This window comes from Ciconia boyciana, chromosome 8 (assembly GCF_034638445.1).
Source record: "Ciconia boyciana chromosome 8, ASM3463844v1, whole genome shotgun sequence".
In the NCBI taxonomy this organism is placed as follows: domain Eukaryota; kingdom Metazoa; phylum Chordata; class Aves; order Ciconiiformes; family Ciconiidae; genus Ciconia; species Ciconia boyciana.
In genome coordinates this window covers 15,704,564-15,722,783 of record NC_132941.1, presented here as the reverse complement: position 1 = coordinate 15,722,783, position 18,220 = coordinate 15,704,564, and the positions used below count along the sequence as shown (strand labels likewise).

The 18,220-nt window shown below is 44.4% G+C and overlaps 1 protein-coding gene across 2 annotated transcripts in view; it reads left to right on the top strand.

Moving 5' to 3' along the window:
- Positions 1-4,079: 4,079 nt before the first annotated feature.
- The window catches only part of RFX7 (regulatory factor X7), a 54,305-nt gene continuing 40,164 nt past the window's right edge, over positions 4,080-18,220 (top strand). The window contains exon 1 of one of the 2 annotated variants that reach the window (XM_072869694.1): positions 4,080-4,510. In XM_072869694.1, the coding sequence (XP_072725795.1) occupies positions 4,365-4,510 (146 nt within the window). In that variant the 5' untranslated portion in view covers positions 4,080-4,364. The remainder of the gene's footprint in view (positions 4,511-18,220) is intronic. The other variant, XM_072869695.1, reaches the window with a different exon arrangement.

Here is an 18,220-nt window from a genome sequence, read left to right as displayed (position 1 = left end):
GGCAAACTTCTGGTCAAGCAGGCTTTCATTATAATTAAAATAGCCCCCTTTTCACTTCCAGGTTTGAACACAGCCCGGTTTCTCCTGTCAGTTGGTATGATATGAGTCTGAATTTTTCCTAGGTAAACTGGCTGGGTTTTTTTAAATAATTGAAACCATAAAGGCTGAAGTATTCATTAAAATTGGTTAGGTGAATTACTAGTTACTGCACTTTCATTTTACAGGTGCTACACATGAATGGAGATAACAAAACAAAGAGAACCAGAGGGAGATGTCTTGGGCATAGCTCAGGATACATGGAGACAGACATCCCTAGGGAAGGAGAGTTGCAAAAAGGCATCAAAATGGAGTTCACTGAACCAGAATTTAAAGCTTTTGGAAAGTGTCTTTTTTTAGCAAGCCTTTAAAGTCAATTATCCTCACAGAACATGTTTTGTGTTTGTCTTGAGGATAAAGATAGCGAGATTTCATTATTTATCTGCCTCATACCTCAGGTTAGTTTCTGAGTGTGCAGGTCTCTGGCCCTGTGCTAGACAAGAGGTGGCAGATCCCTCTCTATTGACCGGAGAGCGGGAAAAGCGCCTTCCCCTCAATGCTGGCTGCTAGCTGGAGAAAGGGCAGCGAGGCATTCCTCCTTGAAAGCATGAGACACTATATTCCCCAACTGTCAGACAATTCATAACAGGGAAGAAAAAACAAAACAAAGCCACGCTAAAGTACAGTAGAGAAAATCCTGGAAAATAGGTTAGACAGTATTTAAGCACAACTTCTCCCCGCAGAGAGGGCTTGCGTTAGATCCTAAGCTCCAGAAATGGAGGGAAAATAAACACAGCTTTTGGAATTAACCTGGCAAAATGGAGTTAGCTCTCGCCTGTCACAGGACCGCACGGTGGAGATTGTCTTCATGCAGACAGCCAGCTCTTTCTTTCCCCAAAACAGCTCTTTCATTCTCTTTTGAAGATCATCCTCTAATGAATATATCTGTCTGGCACAGCAGGCTTCCAGTGCTTTTGAGTTAGAAAAGACAGGAATTTTAGTGCTAATACAGAAACATCAGTTTCTAGACGAGCAAAATTTGTCTGCAGAAAGGAAGAGGAGGACAGGAAGCCCCTAGCCTACCTGCTCTGAGCTCAGCTGCTGCGCTCTTCAATAAAAACAGACGTTTGGAAAATGGGAAACAATAAGTAAGATCCCGGTCCTGCAAATACTGGTGAGGTTTCTGACATGCTTAAACTTTCACACATGCCTTTGTTCACAGTAATGGGACTTAAAATTAACTCCTTTGTATTACTTTTTGTGCGTTTTTTATACAGTGCTGACCCAGGAGCTCAATCTCAGTGTCAAATTAAGGTGTTCAGAGCCATTACGTACAAGAAGTCCAGCAGATGGTTGTAGTGGTCCTCAGTGGATATTCCCTGGAGGTCTCCAGTCAGTCCATCTGAGTTCAGGTTCGTCTCTTAGCTGTTAAATAATTCCCCTCAGTGTCTTCAAGTTAATTCTGTCAGCCCAAGCTCTTTGTTTACACAATTATTCTGGATCTATTTGTTCTTTGCTTTACTTGCATATAATAATGTAAACTGTGTATAAGATGCTGCCATTTTTCTTTCACCCATTTTGCACAAGTGCAGAGACCGTACGAAACACAAGGCATGTTCAGCTGGTTGTGTAGGAGTCAGCTAAAATGGCCTCTGTTTATGGGCCTACCTACTGTGTAAAGGGAAAAATTCCTCACTCGGTGTTAAAACAGGCGTGTAACAAACCTCCACCAAACTCGTGCTCAGTCGCACTGAGGGAACACGAGGGAAGCACCGAGGGAGAACTACTCCTAATATGAAAAGGCTCTTGGAGAGCAGAGTGTGGGCCTCTCTGCTGTAGCTACACACAACACAGCCCCATCTCTTTCATGCTGGAAAAAATATTAAATTATTCTTTACTGCTGAGCCTGAGGAAGAAATCTCTTCTTCATCCGAAACGGGACCCCGATCTCATTTTGGGCCTCTGTGCAATCTTATTTTGGGCCTACTACTCAAATCCAGCAATAGAAACTGGCTTACAGTTGAAAGGCTTCACACTAAAAGAGCACAGAAAAAAAGAGGTGGGTTTTTTTTAAAAAAAAGGTGAATTGATGGTGAGATATGGGAGTACAGACATAACTTTTGAGGCCCACTGACCACTTCCACCACAAAAATGCAACCTGGGAGTCTGGCCCACTTATTTAATCTCTGTGCCAATTTAATCACATTCTGCCCTAAAACACCCGGTGTTATTACAGGGTGGCAGTGGTGGCCCTGGGGTGCCAGCCTGTGCCTGGCGTGGCAGATTTTGCAGAATAGATGTGACTAATTTATTTTTTTGGTCATATGATGCCCATACAGCTGTAAATAAGTGTGATTACAATTTGACATGGCTGGGAACTAAATTCACGAGGACCTAAATAATAAATTTGTCTTCCAACTGCTGGTTTAGACTGAAAGCAACACTGAAATGATGTATATCTTTCCAATTTATTGTAATAGTCTATGATCCTGCAAACATGATGCACATCTGTTGAACTTTATTCTGATGTGTAGGCCCATCGATTTCAATCTGGGACTGAGAGATATGGGTAGGCCAGAACGTTTTTACGGCTGGGATCCCCGTGGGTTAAGCTCTGGCCAGGCAGATGTCACAGGGTCCAACAAAAGATCTCAACAGAGGCAACCCTGGCTGTGTTGATACAATTGGTATTAAGTGAAAATTGCCACAAAACCAGAAAACATCACCCAGGACATTCACATTTGTCCTTCTGTGCCAGTTTACATGCATATTGATGTAGTTTTCCTGCAAAAAGCATAACAGTTAGGGATTTTAAATTGATTACTTTTCTGTTTACTTCTGATTACAATTTTTACTTGTATTTTTCTCTTTGGTTTTGGATGCCCTTCAGAAAATTTCCAATTAAAGTTAAAAAAAATGCTTTTAATAAGAGGCAGGAACAGGAGAGCTTAGTTTTTGTGGTTCTGATGAGAGGTTTTATAAGGAGAAGAAAATCACCATCATTATCATAGCCATTAATGTTCTGATTTTGGAGCAGTGGAAATGTAAGTGAAGATTTATTTTTTCAAAGTCTCGCTTTGGTTGGTGACGTAGTAATTTACAAACACTCATCTCCTAAATTTAGCAATGCCATGTCTCCATGTGTGTATTTACACTATTAGTCGTCTTTAGGCCCACATTTTCTGTGATCAGCATAGGCTAGAAGTCACTCCTTTATCATTGCGTACCGCCGTCAGAAAGGGTGCCTGTGCGTCCATCCCCCTGCCAAGTGCTGTCCCGGTGGGCTGAGCGTGAAAATTGCAAATTCCCGTCAGAACACTACCAGAATTGGAGTGGTTGGGAAAAGAGGGGCAACACAGGGACAGCTTGAGCCGTCTTTGCTGCTCACAGAAAGCTGGGGGTAAAGGCCCGTGGGACTAATGGCACCACGGCCCCGTTTACGTCCAGGGGACACACGAGAAGGCTGACGGCAAGGGGCGGCCCGGCCTGCCACCGCCCCGTGTCGATGGCTGGCTTCCTCAGGGACGTGTGAGCAGTGAGGAATTTAATTTTATTTTAAGGAACGAGCGTTTCAGGAGCGCTGCCCGCGTTGGGAGGCAGGGGAAGATGCAGGGAGCACCCCGAGAGGAGCCGGGCGGCTGTGGTGCAGCCAGCTGATGTAATGCTGCCGCAGGAGCGGGGTTCACGTGTCTCCAGTGCGCAGCGATGCGCTCGGTGCACCCTATATAAATCATGCACATCTACGTGTATTTTATATATATGTCTATAACAAACGTACACACACACATATGTGTTATTTTCGCCGCCGACGCGCCGTGGGGGCTGCCCCCGCAGAGCCGGGCAGCTGCGGGAGGAGCCCACCACCGCGCGGCAGCGGCCCGCAGGCCCCGGCCCGGGGCTATCGGAGGCGCAGCCCCCCCGCCCCGGCTCCCGCTCGCCGCCGCCGGCCGCGCCCCCGACCCCCTCCCCGGCGGCGGCGGCGCGGGGCGGCCCGTCTGCTCGGGCAGCGCCGAGCCTGCGCACTCGGCGCCCGGGCGGGCACGGCGGCCGCGGGGCGAGGAGCGGCGGCGCGGCGCGGGGCGGGCCGGGCCAGGTGCTGCGAGGCGGGGGAGCGCGGAGCGACCCTGCGCGGGGGTGGCGGCGGAGGCCGGGCCGCCATGCGCCGTGCCCCGGGCCGGGCTCGCCATCCTGCGGCGTAGCGGCTGGGACGCGGCTCGGCTTTCCGCCCGTGATGTCCCCCGGGCAACAGGGGAAGGCAACTCACTCGAGGGCTGCGGCAGAGGCCTAGTGCGGCCAACGCCGCTCCGCGTCCCCGCCGCCGCGCCCCCATGGCCGAGGAGCAGCAGCCGGAGGGGCAGCCGCCGCGGCGGCTCGCCGGCACCCCCGCGCCCGGCGGGGCCCTGCCGGCCCTGGTGCCGGGGCTGCAGGGCGGCGAGGCCAGCGCGCTGCAGCACAAGATCCGCAGCTCCATCTGGTAAGGGCCGAGCCCCGCCGCCGCCGCCGCGCCGCCCGGGTCGTCTGCGCCCCGGGCCAGCGCTCGGGTACGCGGGGGACGTGGGGTGGGGGAGGCTCGGCGCGGAAGCGGCGCGGGGTGGGGGGGGCGCGGCCCCTTTGTGCCGGGAAGCGCGGAGCCGCGCGCGGAGCCGCCTGCGCCCCCCCCTCCCCCCCCCCGCGGCGCTGCGCCCCCAGACGCGCAGCGCCGCGGGCGGCCGCGCGGAAAACACGCGTGGCCGTGGGCAGGTGTGCCAGTGAGGCGGTGAGGAGGCTTGAGGCCGTTGCCGTGCCTGGTACTTGTTATTTTCCAGGAATGAGGCAGCCTCCCGTGTGCCGGAGGTGGGTTAGTGGTGCTGCCTGCTCCTGTTCAGCGATAATGGCAGTTACGGAGCGGCTCTGTTCAGACGGATGGGTACAATCTCACCTGCTGAAGGCATTTTAATTAGTCGGCATCTTATACGGTCCTCTGTTTTTACATCTGTTTTTTTTTTAACGTTCACATGAGACCCCCAGCACAGAGTGTTGATGCAGCAGGGAGTGCAGTGCCTTGCAGTAAGGGTGCATTTTTCCAGCCACCCTGTAAACCTCTGTGCTTCTGAGTTTCCAGTCTGGCAATTGAAATGCAATTTTGGCTGAAACTTGTGATGATGGTTTGCAAGTTCTTGCACGGGAATCCTTTTTTTTTTTTCCTAAAAATTAAAACAAAATTCATAGTAAAACAACATTTTACTGAAGAATATTTATTTTATGTGCATTTGGGGGAAAGAGATAAATTGAGTTTAGCTTGCCCTGCAAATAAAATATTCTGCTTTTAAAAAAAAAAATCTGCAAGAGGCTGTCACTTGCAGCATTTCTATTTTGTGTATGTTTTTAAAAGCTGCTTTTGGCTGAGGGGGCTGATAAAGTATTGTGAAAGTAGGGAGTTGTAAATATAGGTTACTCATATATAGTGTTTTCCTTTATATATACACACCATACCTAAATACATGTACTCATCCTAATAAAAACATACTGATCTAGCTTGCATATTACTTCATATTATAGTTAGATTCTATGGTTTGAATTGATATATCTGGAACAGAAAGCAAATCCAAATATAATTTTTCCTTCTGATTCTTTTATTGTATGGCATACTGAACATGCCTTTATTGTTTGGTTGTTAGTTGTTTTTTTAATGTAAACAGTAAATAGTAATTCATTGTCCTTAATCCACACTTGCTACCTTTTGTTTTGGTTTTCTCTGCAATGTGACCTAGAGAAGGAATACGAACTGCAGAATTTCCTGTCTGTTTAGATCACAAAATCTTCACACCCTTCTAATTTATTATGATATTGAGTGATGGCCTTTTTATATGTTCTTCTCTTTCCATGAATGTGCTGTTTGGAAATGAGCCTCAGAGAGCATGTTTACATTGCATTCAGATTAGGTATCATGTCCAAGTTGAAGACAAAATGGCTACTAAGTAAAACCTCTGCTTTTATTATGGGTTTTCTTTTTGAGGAAAAAGAGCACATATGTTAGCCTTTTAAATGAAAGCTGCTTATTTGATTCAGGTAGACTCGATGAATAGCCCGAGCCCACGTTTGGTACAAAGGAATGCAGCGTTTTGCTCGGTGTAAGTGGCTTGCCCGGTGCCTGTGACCAGCAGAGGTTTTGCCAGCACCTTGCAGCCCTGTCTCCTGGTACTTTCACAGACGTTCCTCACCTCTCTGTGAGCATTCCTCCCTGGCTACCTGCACCGGGCTGGGACTTCCCCACTGCTTTCAGGCAGTATCCGTTCCCTTGTGGGTTATACTGTTGAAAAGCAGTATTTGAAGATAAGGTTATTTTTTATAATAGAACCTTTTCTTTGATATCTGCAAATCTTTTTGTCTGGGACTACTAGAAATTCTGTGTTTCTGTACTGTGATCAAGCAGTCTTCATTTGAGGCTGGAGTTTAATGTTAATTTGCATCTTCATGTAGATGCGGTGGTTGTTTTTGAGCAGCAAGGATGAGGAGCACTGCCAGGGAAGTCGTGCACACTGCACTCGGAGTAAACAGTGGAAAGTCGTCTTCTGTAGTTGCAGTCTCAAATCGACTTTTCTGTTCAGCGGGTGCTGTGTGCTGGTGAGGGATAAACAGTGGGAGAGGCTGTAGAAGGCTGCTTGTGAAAATGGCAGTGCTCTGTTGTTAACAGGACTAGGTGTAACGTGCAGAAGAGAGCTTCCTCTTTTCTGCCTTCTCTCCTCTTCCTCCCCTCTTCCCCTGCCGTGCCAGTTGTGTGTGTTGGCGGGTTGGTGTGTTCAATTCCTCCTTTGCTTCCCAAAGGGTTTAGCACATCTAGATTAGTACTCTTCTATATTGTTTCCCCCCCACCTCTTTTATCCTACACGTTTGTGCATAGTGGGTGTTTTTAGTTGTTTGTTTGTTGTTGGTTTTCTTTTTTTTTTTTTAAAAAAGAGTTTCAGTCTTCAAATTGTATTGTCAATGAAAATAGTATAGCAAAATATAGCAGCTACTGAAATACTGGACTTGAGGATCACAAACAAGTCTGTGCTTGTCCTTCCACTGTACAGACAAATATAAATATAGTGTGTGATGTAGGCCTCAAGCGGGACAATGAGTTATTCATTATCTCAACTCATACTTAATTTATTCTGTTTATTAAATTAAAATGTAGTTCGACAAAAGAAGCTCAAGTAATTGTGAACATGTGGAGTCCCTTAAAATGAAACAATAGGTTAAGTCCTGCTGGTTAAAATTGCAGACATGGTCAATGTATATACTGAAGACTTAAAAATGTGCTTGCTAGGAGTCTAGTCTGTTTTTGGCTTTTTGTTTGTTGTTGTTGTTGTATTTTTGCATATAAAGTGACCATTAGTTTGGATTGAGGAGAGGAAGATAAGAGAGTTACTTAGCTGTGCTTAAGAACAAATCAGGAAGTATTTATTTGCATTGCAACATCACATACAGGTATTTAACTGCTGTTTGGTTACAATAATTAAAGTTCATCACTGTCTAACTGTATTTTTTTTCCTGTTTGCCCCACTTGAACACATCCAGCAAAGTGGTGTCCGTTTTTGTTTCATGTTGTGTATGTGAGTTGCTGAGGCAGTCAGATGTGTTCTTACAGTGTCGCTGAAACGGGCAGAAATAATATTGGATGTCTTTTCCCATTGACGGATTAGAAGTCTAGACAGGGAGAACACGTCTTTGGGAGCCCAGCCTGGCTGATTAGTGTCAGGTTGGGTGCGTTTGTAAATTGCCCTGGTCTTTGCTGGACACTAGGCCTTAATCTGCCTGTTTTTATTTCTTTTTAGATTCATTAAAGCTTTCATATTTATTAATAGCTTTTTGTCCAGACATTAGAGCCCGAGGCGGGAAAACTTCCCTAGTCAGCTGTCTGAGCATATAGGCTAATGGGGTTTCAATTATTTTCTTCGGGTGAGGGTACTGTATTACCAAATGTGTGTTATTTGTATATGATGTTTCTGTACCCAAGCATATGGTGGCAAAGACAGAGTCTACTCAATATTACATTAAGGTGCCAAAGGATATCCTATAGCTGAAGACAGCCAGTGATGTACCTATGTAAAAGCAGCGTGGCACAAGGATTGAGATGCAGAGATGACAGAGGGAGGAAGGTGTCGGCTGAGGGTCTGCTCTCGCTGGCGTGAAAGAAAAAGACCAACAGTTTTAGGCAATTTAATCCCTCTGCTCACTGTTTTAATCTAAAATCCAGTCTGTAGCTGCAAACATTGAAGGAATGGACAGGTTTGTTTTCTTGTTCACTGTTGCAAATAACTGGTGATGATTCTTCAATGAGTACTTGTTTACTGTTGTAAATAGTAATCTGGTGCTTGCATCAGTGCATGGGTTGGCCCCAGCTTCTTTCACCTTGCCTGCATCTCAGCTTTTTTTGTCCTAAAGGCATCTGTTAAGATTTGAATATAATAATTCTCCTTGAGAGATTAATTTCTCTCCTCCCCCTCCCCAATATCTTGTGTGTAAACCAAGCTGAGGACCAGGCGGCGTGGAGTGGCAAACACAAAGCATTGCTTTTGCAGCCATTTCAGTTGGACATGGATGTGGGCTTCAGATCCGTAATTTTTGTCCTCAAATTGCTCTTCTAGCTAGAAGTTGTATTGGAAAACCACATGAGCTAGGCTGGGCAGTGCCAAAATTATATGTCCTAAGGCCCAGTTTGTTGAAGGGGGAGTAGGAGGTGAATTATGCCCTTGTTAGTTTTGGGCTCTTGGTATCGTGCTGGAAAACCAGATTAGTTGATCATAACACCAGTATTTTCTAATCTTTGGAAGGCTCCGTTCTTTCTTACAACTTAGATCATTCCTGCTCCCTCCTGCAATTGCCTTCATCACTCCTCATTAGGCATTGTCAGCAAGTGTGGATCGTCACTTAGCTGTTGACAGAGCAAATGTTCTGCAATTTGGGAAGTGCCATTGAGATTTTTCATAATAGGAATTGCTGCTTACTTGTATGGTTAGGTCAGCAGAAAAAATTATTGATAGTCTTGATATTTTTAATAAAATACCTGGCAATGAAGAGGGAAGCTCAAGTGGTATGTGTTTCAGGCTCTTTGCAAATGCAGGTGCAAACACCTTTTTGGTAGTTTTCTTCTGCAGTTGAAATTCCCGTAACACCCTTTATGTATTTTTTTAAAACACGGATTTCTTGAGTCAGGTTGGATTAATCTGTAGACCAATCCATCTGCGTTTACTCTTTTTCAGTTTTCTGTAGCTCGGGAGAGGGAGGCAGGGAATAAGAGGAAAAAAAAAAAAACACCAAACCTCTATATTTTGTTAAGTGGTCTGTCAAAATTGAGTGGAGAACTTAAAATTTCCTGTAACTGATTACAGACTCTTTGTGGTTATTCTGTGCCCCCAGCCCAAAATGCACCAGCCACCATTCCCTCCTTTGTCCTGGTTAATTCATTATTGGAGATGGGAAAAAACCCTCATAATTCTTCAATAAAAGATTACTAACTAACCATTGTGAGGAAGAGCTAATAATTATCATTGACAGGCGTACAGCCTGCACTCATTTCACTAAATCTATGTAATATCAGAAGTGTGTTTACCTCCTTTGAAAAAGTACTTTGAGCCCCTCAGCTAAGAGATGCTGTGTAAAACTGCATAAATTTCTTGTCACTAACCCAGTTTTCCCTGGCTTTATGGTTCCATTGTTTACAGGTGATGGTGAGACTTGCCTGTCCTGAATGTATTTCCTGATATGATGTATAAGCAGTCAAATACACAGGAAAAAATTGAGCTGTGGACCATATCTTAGAGTAGTTCTTGATGATTTCAGGGAAGGTCAGCCTTCCTTGGGCAAAGCATTTAGCAGCATGTCATTCTCCTTCACACTCTGCTTCCCCAAATGGATAGGAACAGAAAGTGGAATTTGTTTCATTTGACTCCATCTGTTTCTGTACGACTTGGTCAAGGTAGCTCCCTTGTAGCCGTTGTGGAGAAAAATGCACTTCTGAGGTGAGGGCTGTCTACTAGGGAAGACATTTCCATAAAACAATCCATCTGATCATTTTATGTGCCTGTTTCTCTTTGACTGTAAACAAATTTTAAACCATGTGCCAGGGTGTAACCATCTGTGGTGCAGATCTCTTGAGTTGGGCAAAATAAATCCTACACCATTTGTCACTTTTTCGACTCGACTTCATTTCCTGAAGGATGGCCGGTCCATCCCCTCCATGGGTGGTTTTGGAGATCTTCCATTCCCTTGAACAAGATCCAGGTACACCGTTTATCTATTACTACACATTCCTGTGCGGAGGAAACCCTCCTTTTGGGGGGAAGCCCCCCAGAAGAATTCCTTCTCACCAAAGTGACTTAAAAAAACATTTCCTATTCTCTGCTGAAATGCATCCCCTTGCTATTGGGAAAGCCTTCCTCCATGCTGCCGACTGCTGGGAGCGGGCAGGTCAGTGGCACGCAGCAGTCAGTGCCAGATCGGCGTGGGAGGAGAAGCAACTTTCCAAAACGGGGCACGGCCACCACGGTGGTGGAGTTTCTAGGTCAGCAGGTGTGGAAGCCAATTTGGTCTGCAGGCATTTTTACAAGGTTAGAAAATAAACCTGAATAAAATGAATGCTGACCTTTATGTAACCTTTTGAGAATGGAGTGAGGTTTTATTGAATATCCTGGCTCCGAGTTGGACAGAATAGCTTTGCAGAAAAAAGATCTTCATAAATCTGCTTTTAGGAAGCGTGGATTTTTCACTCTTGCTCGTGGGTTTTGTTTGTCTTTGTTTCTTGAAACAATAGTATCTAATAAAGTATATGGGGGGAAAACCAATATTCAAGTAATAAAAGATTTGGCTAAGTTTTACTGCTGTTCATTTAAAATGCATAGGAGTACATTAAATTGTTGAATTCACAGCATCAAACATATGCAATTTCTTGTTTCGTAAACACTTTACTTTCCACTGCAGGATTTCCCTTCGTTGAAGCAAGTCAGATGGTGTGACATTGTGATTCAGAGCAGCATTTCTAATGAGTTCTTAATAAGCACAGAATTGCAGGATTGTCATCCCAAGCCTCCATAGCTGGGTTGCTTGCCATTTGGGACAGTTCTGTTTGATTTGCATGTGTCTGTATGCCATTGGTGAGTAGGAATCCAAATCTCTATCTGAAAAGAACATTTGGAACCCCCCCTAAAATTTTCTGGATGCTTTATAAATTAAGCAGAAAAAATACTGTAACTGGGTGAGATGACAGTACTGCTTAGGTTTGGGTGATCAGATTTATACTGAAGCACTGATTAATCTTTTAATTAATTGGGGCTTGGGGTGGTTTTGTTAGTCTTTTTGTGTGTGTGTGTGTAGTTTTGAGAGCAGGGGTTGAGCTTAATGTTTTTATACAGATCCCATAACTTATGTATGCTGCCTTCTCTTGTTACTCCACTCTGCTGCTTGCCAAACAGAAGTATTTGGAGAAGGGCCAGAGCTGCAAAATTCAGATCAGGATCCAAATTTGGATTTTTGGTTCAAGCCTTTCTAATATCTAATATTACAAAGCCTCATATATAAATAAGGAACTCCTTATTTTTAAACTACGAAGATGAGGAGATGGAGGTAGCTTTCTAGCTTGCCTTTGGAGCAGTCCAAGTAGAATGCTGTCCTGTATGTTTGAAAAGTTATCAGCAGGTAATTCAAATGGTAAATTCAATAGATGAAAATGCAGTGCTCTGTCACCCAGAAAGAGCCCAACCAGAAGGCCAGCACAAATTGGTACTTTCAAGCCAGCGAGAAGAATCCCCTAAATACATCTAAAAGTTCTGAAGGTGGTGGGGTGTTTTGTTGTGTTCCCTCAGATCTTTGGGAATTTTGAGGGTTTGGTTTGGTTTGTTCTAAATGGAGTTAGCCAGCATCTCAATTTTAATGCTTTCTTGATTTAATGGAAAAAGGATTATCTGTCATCAAGTAGGATGCTCGTTATCGGCTGCTGTGCCATCAACAGGCTTTCAGTAAGCTGCCAAGTGTTTTCTGTTGTTGAATGTTTAATCATTAAGACAGTGGAAAAAAACATTCAAAACTTCCCGAATATTTTCCCTATTGCTTGTGGTTGCTGCAGTGACATTGTACCAGGCAAAGGGTGGGGAGGCCGGGTGTTGCTGCAGGCGGGACTGGGGACAGGGATGGCCTCTGTGGGTGGGACCTGCACTCTGGGAGTCTTGGCGGAGTGTCTCCCATGGGTAGCAGACCTGCCAGGCTCTCCTTTTGGACCTGCTCAGTACCGCACCCAGTGAGTGGTCTAGTCTTTATCTATTGCTCAGGCTAGGTGAGCTGTTATCTTTTCCTAACTATAACCTGTAAACACACCGCGTGGTGCAGTGCGTGGCGGTTGCGGAGGTAGGGGATGTGTCTACGGACATGGGTTTCTCGGGACGTACCTGTGCTCCTCCAGAGCAACGGGTCCTACTTAGCTTTTCCCTGGAGCTGGCTGGGGATGGTATCACTTACTGATTGTCAGGTACTTCAAGTTTGGGAAGAAAATCTTGTTCCTGGGAAGAACTCATTTATTAAATGAGGCATATTTGTGTCTCCCCTGAGAGGAGATTTGTGGTTAAATGTCAAGGTCCATGATTTATGGCTGTCCTTTTTGATGGATGGTCTCACAGGCATGGAGGCAATCCGTATTTCTTAGTCAAAGATTCCTAAGTGCCATTATAAGGTTGTTGGGACTCCTGCCAGTGAAAAAGTTGGATTGTACTGGACAGCAGGAATTACAGTTCATTACTTTGGTTGCCTATAAAGCAGTGAATTAAATTATTTTTAAAGCTGTCAGCAATACAAACAGACTGTTGGAGCTTTTTCTTAGTACGAGGTTGCCTGGAAGTGTCTGCCTCAAGCATCCCTTGGACAAACAAGAATTAGCTTGTGAGCAAAGTGTGCTGGATAGCAGGATGGGCAATTTGTTCTGCTGCATTTTCCTCGCCTTCTTCTTGCCCCTGTTTAGAAATCACTTGAAAATACTAGTAATCGTCTTTGTGACTTCAGTGAAAATACTCCTATGTGCTTTCTCCCTTCTTCTTCAGAATCGTTGTCGTATTAAAATACAGACTTAAAGACAGTTACTCAGTACCACAAGTCGTAACTGTTTGAAGGCCTGTAAATTCAAAAGTTTTAATGTTTATTTAATATTTTTGTGGATAGAATTTTAAGTCCTTTTTTTAATCTTCTTTGAAAAATAGTGACAACTCCTTCCTCCAGAACCACATGCTAGTTTTATTGCTAATTCAGTGGAGAAAAGTACTCAAGAGGCTTGGATGCTTATTAGGCCAGGGGAAGAACTGGGCAAGGTGGTTCTGGATGCCATGTGAGTGCTGTGTCTGGAGGCAATCTGAAACTGGGACTTGAGGCTTCCATTTCGGGGCGGGACATCCTCTGGCAGGACTGGCTTATTGTCCATGCTGGTGGTGTGCAGGCAGTAGTTTCTCTGGAAGAGCAGGCAGGCGGCAGGTGCCCGTCGGTGTCCCTGCTGCACCCTTGAGGGAGGCTCCCTTGCAGGACAGGTACCCTGGTGAAGCAAGCTGTGCTTGTTGGTACTTAGACAGCATTGTCCGCCTACGACTACCATCTCCCACACTATGTTCAGATTTGGATGCTTTGTGCTTCTCACAGTGTTCCTCAATGAAAGGTAAATGATTGCTCCATGATCCTTGTGCTGATTATATGAAAGTCGGTAGCTGTGGGTGAGGCACCTGTGGGGCTGGCTGGTTGGCGCTCAGCCCTTGCATGAAAGCTGCAGCTCTTTCTGCTGTGATGGGACTGTCTGAAGCAAAGGCCAAAAATTGTTTTGAAATAATCTTGCAGGAGTCAGAGACTGCCACAGGAACCATTTATCCAAGCTCTGACAAAGTATGGTGTTTGTTTCATTAAGGGTACATTAAAAGTTTGTCTATTTTCTTTACAGTTTGATATTTTTTTTGTTAGACCTGTTAGCATTATAAGTGATGAGCTGTGTTAGGGCCTACAGTTGCTAGAAGTGGTCATGTAAACTGAATAAGTTAGTTGATATTTAAAAGACAGTCAAATTACTTACTGGCAGTAATTGCAAGCTGCACACCTGGAACCACACTGTGCTGAAGAGCTAAGCCAGCTTTTGGCTCCAGGAACCTGCTCTGCAGAATTACCTTCATTATGCTTGATGCCAGTGGTATAGTTCAATGATTAACTCATAAAAAGTTGAGAAATTAATTGGCAGCTGAGAGAAAAGTGTATTTGCCTCTTCCATTCAACAAGTGAATGAAATGGGATTGACAGATCTAGTTTTAAAAATCTGGAAAGGGATATTCTGAACAGAAGCCATCAGTTGTATTTAACAACTAGAGGTAGCTTACTGAGTCAAATAAAAAAATCCTGAGTAATAACAGATGTGCTGAAGACATAAGAAAAAGCACTTTTTTTTCTTTTTACAGCAATTTGGAAATGCTGGTTTGTATATGTTTAATTACATCGGACAAAGGTTTGTCTAAATGCAGTTTATAGTGAAATTTCAGTTAAAAATTAATTTTAGAAATTATCATTTTATCATGAAAAAAACCACTAAAATGCTGACCCTGAAGATTTGGTAGCCTATATAATTAAGTCCCTTGTCCATGAAGATATTCAGACAACTATCTCATATTGATTACTTCCAAGTAGAAGCTAGGTGTCTGATTACCCTATACATATATGCCTGAATGTACACTATGAGTAGTCAATTTTCCTGGTTAATAATGGCTAAAAAAATAGTAATACTCTTGATATCTCAGGCTGAGAATAAAAATGAAAAGCAAGATAATTATTTTGTTTTGTTTAGTACCAATAAGTTTAAGCAGTCCCCATTTAGCTTTCATTGCGCATATCCCAATGGACTGTATCTTTTTCTTGCTAGAAGCTTACTTATCTTGGAGGGACTAAGAATGTGAGGTTCATGTACCATCATGGTTTGTACATTCAAGTCAGTGAAACTTGTAGCTTAATTGAAAACCCAAATTTAGATTGTGTGTACAGTGGTTCAGTGTGTGGAAGCCCTCTCTCTGTGAACACTTAGGCACACATGTATGTACTGGGATGTTGTCAATCAATAGCTCCAGATGTTCCGGTTAAAAATATTTATAATGGGTGTTTGCAGCACAGAACCTAATAGTTGTTATTTGTCACTTCACAGTGATTCTTGCCACTTTAGAAAAGTTCTTAGTTACCACTGAATACTTTAAATACCAGTAGCTTTGTGGCAAATTAGTTGCAGTGTAGGATCAGGAGATAGCTAGAGTACATTGTATTCTTCTGGAAGAGATTGTCCTTCCTAAATTTGTCAAACTCAGAAAAGTAGGCTGCAGTTTTGGCTTGATTAGTTCAGCTGCTCAGTAAGGGAGTGGCAAAGCAGCATATAGTTCACCTTGAAAATTGAAATCAAACTGTGTTAATAATCAGGAAAAGACACTTTCATTCCCTTAATGCAGACATCTGCTCTCCCACTGGCATGTTTACGCATGATGTGGTTCACAGGAATGAAAATCCAGACCGATCAATTCTGTAGTGCTCTTAGAGAATGTCTCCTTCTGGAAGGACCCATCAGACAAGTAATTGTGGATAACATTAGTGTGAGACTTTTATACAAGCATAGTTCAGTAAATTGTTAGATGCTGAAAGATGTTAGCCAGTTACATGCTGCAGCCTACAGGTGAATTTCAACAGTGCGGTTATTTCAGTGAATATTGGTTTAGTAGCTTTCTGTCTACATCTGTCTTAAATACAATTCTCTGGTGCTATGATTTTTGGAAAGTCAGAAGTTTAATGCAGCTTTTCTGAAATCTGTTCTAGATTTAATCAAGGACAGCCTTTTCTGTTTCTGGCTGTTTTACTAAGTAAATTGTGGTGTAACTTTGTGGTGTAACTTTGCAGTTCCCTGGGATGTTTGAAATGGACATATTATGAATAATGAATCCATGCAGGTGTTCTGCAAATTGTCTTAATAGGGTGCTAAACTCAGTGACCTGCATGGCTGTGGCTTCAGTACTTTGTACTAGGACAGGTCACATGCCCTCTGCTATGTTTTTAAAAGAAAACCATGACAATATGAAAACTTTTAAAATAGGTATCAAAATGCTTATGGGCAATGCTGTGCCTGCAAAGGAGGTATGTTACTTGAGAAGAAAATGGCTAAGTTCTCAGTTTTTGGGGTCCCATCCCCCCCACCCCCAGTTGCCTACAGAAGTAGGATGGGGTGGCAGAGCCAGGTGTAGCACAGTCTGCCTGCAATGACCTGGCTGCATACATTGTCCTCTGTTCCAAGGAGACGGGGTGCTGAACCCTAAAGTTGTGGGGTATTAAGTACTCGTCAGATGCCTGCTGTTCATAATTTCAATTTATAAATCGGGTTTTAGAGGAAAGAAACAGTCTGATAGGCTTGCTTGTTCATTCATCACGACTGCAGAGGCAGCCTAGCAGTGAATGATGCAGTGGGTGGAGTGAAGGTGACTGAGTGAATGGTGCTCGTCTGCCCTGTGCTTGTAGTTTATGCAGTGCTGGCAGTGGAGTTTTCTGTTTTGGCTGCTGTGAAGCTGTACAGACCTGATGGATGCCTCAGCCCGAGAGCTGATAAATGTAATCTTGATTTGGAGCAACTGGTCCTGCAGTGCAAGCTCATGTAAGATGCTCATTTGACACAGTTAAGCAACCACCTAGGAGTGAGTGCTGTTGTGTTCAAACTCAGCTTTGTAGGTGCAAACTGAAATAGATGCATGCAGGTATGAACTTAAACAGCTTCAACATAATTAAATTTTGTGCAGCTTTAATTTTAAGCAAGTGCAGCTTACAGGTTTAGACAAGTTCTTGAGTCTGCAAGTAAACTAAAGTTCAGCTGGGTTGCAGGCTAGGGGAACTCAAACTTTCCATGCTAAATCCTTGAGAATTGGAGTAGCACGTGTTTGTAACTTTTCTGAAGATCCTAGTTTAGGGATTAAGACCATTTTAAAAGATGCCATTAGAGTTATTTGTTTTTACCCCAGAAACAGAGGGTGGAAAATTGATGGGTTATACTGCTTCAGTATTCAGTGAACTGACCTTTGAGGTAGGTGAGAGACTTCTGGCTACGTACAGCTTTTTATTTGCAGAGACTGGACAGTTTCTGTGCCTGGAGTGGGTCAAAGCCGGTAAGCAGAGGTGAGTGAGAAATGCAGGGTGCAGGTGCAAGGCTGAAGAATGGAGGCCTGAAAGAACCTGTGGCAGCTGAACAAGAAGGAGGAATTTTTTGAGATGGGAGATTTTATGGCTATCGCCATCAGGCAGCAGTGCCATGCTCATCCTGTGTACATTCAGCTTTTAAATTTTCACCTCTACAAAAAAGTCAAGGATGGGAGTAGGGTTATGGGGTATGCCAGTGAGCAGTGTGGCTCAGGAGTGTGGTCAGGGAGAGAAAGTTGCCTTTCCTGTGGCAGCGAAGCCATGCCCATCTAGCGCGAAAGAAGTGACCCTTCTAGTAGGCAGATGCTTGGAGAGTGCTTGTAGATATTTGGGGCATTACTCAACACAGGGAAACCTAAGAGGTTGCAGGGATTGCATTCCCTGGGAGTTACCAAGGTCAGCACTTGGGTACAGGTTCCTCAAGTGGAAAAAAGGGTGCAGAGGAGCTGTGTGGTGGACAGCCATGAGAGGAAAAGGAGGAGGAGGAGGAACAACACAGACATCCAGAAAGCAGGGCAGAAGCGGAGGTAGTAGGATATTGCAAGCAGCATCGGGACGAGGGGGCTAGATAAAAGCTGGATTTGTTTGCAGAAAGACAGGCTGATGCTTATGGGTGACCTGTTCAATGTGAAGGGGAGAGATGGATGTGTGTGACATGGAGGAGGGACAAAGCGTGTGTCAAGGAAGCCCTGTGGGTTAAGCTGAGCCTCCCCAGTGCAGTGTCTGTGAAGGGCTAACCAGCCCCACTGCAGTTCTCTAAATGCATCTCTGCTTCCTAGCGTGTGTCAGGCCTCAGGTAGCATTGAGATGGTAGCATGGTGTGAAGGCTGGGGCTCCTTTCCAGGCTGACAACAGGACACCTGCAGCTGTTGACCCTGCAGGTTTTGGAGAGAGGATGGCCGCATGGAGTGTCTGAGTACTGGGTTGTCTTGGTGGGACTCGAGTGGTGTGTGGGGCTCAGCGCTGGGCTTGGTGGTGCAGGAGGGTCTAGTCTGGTCCACTC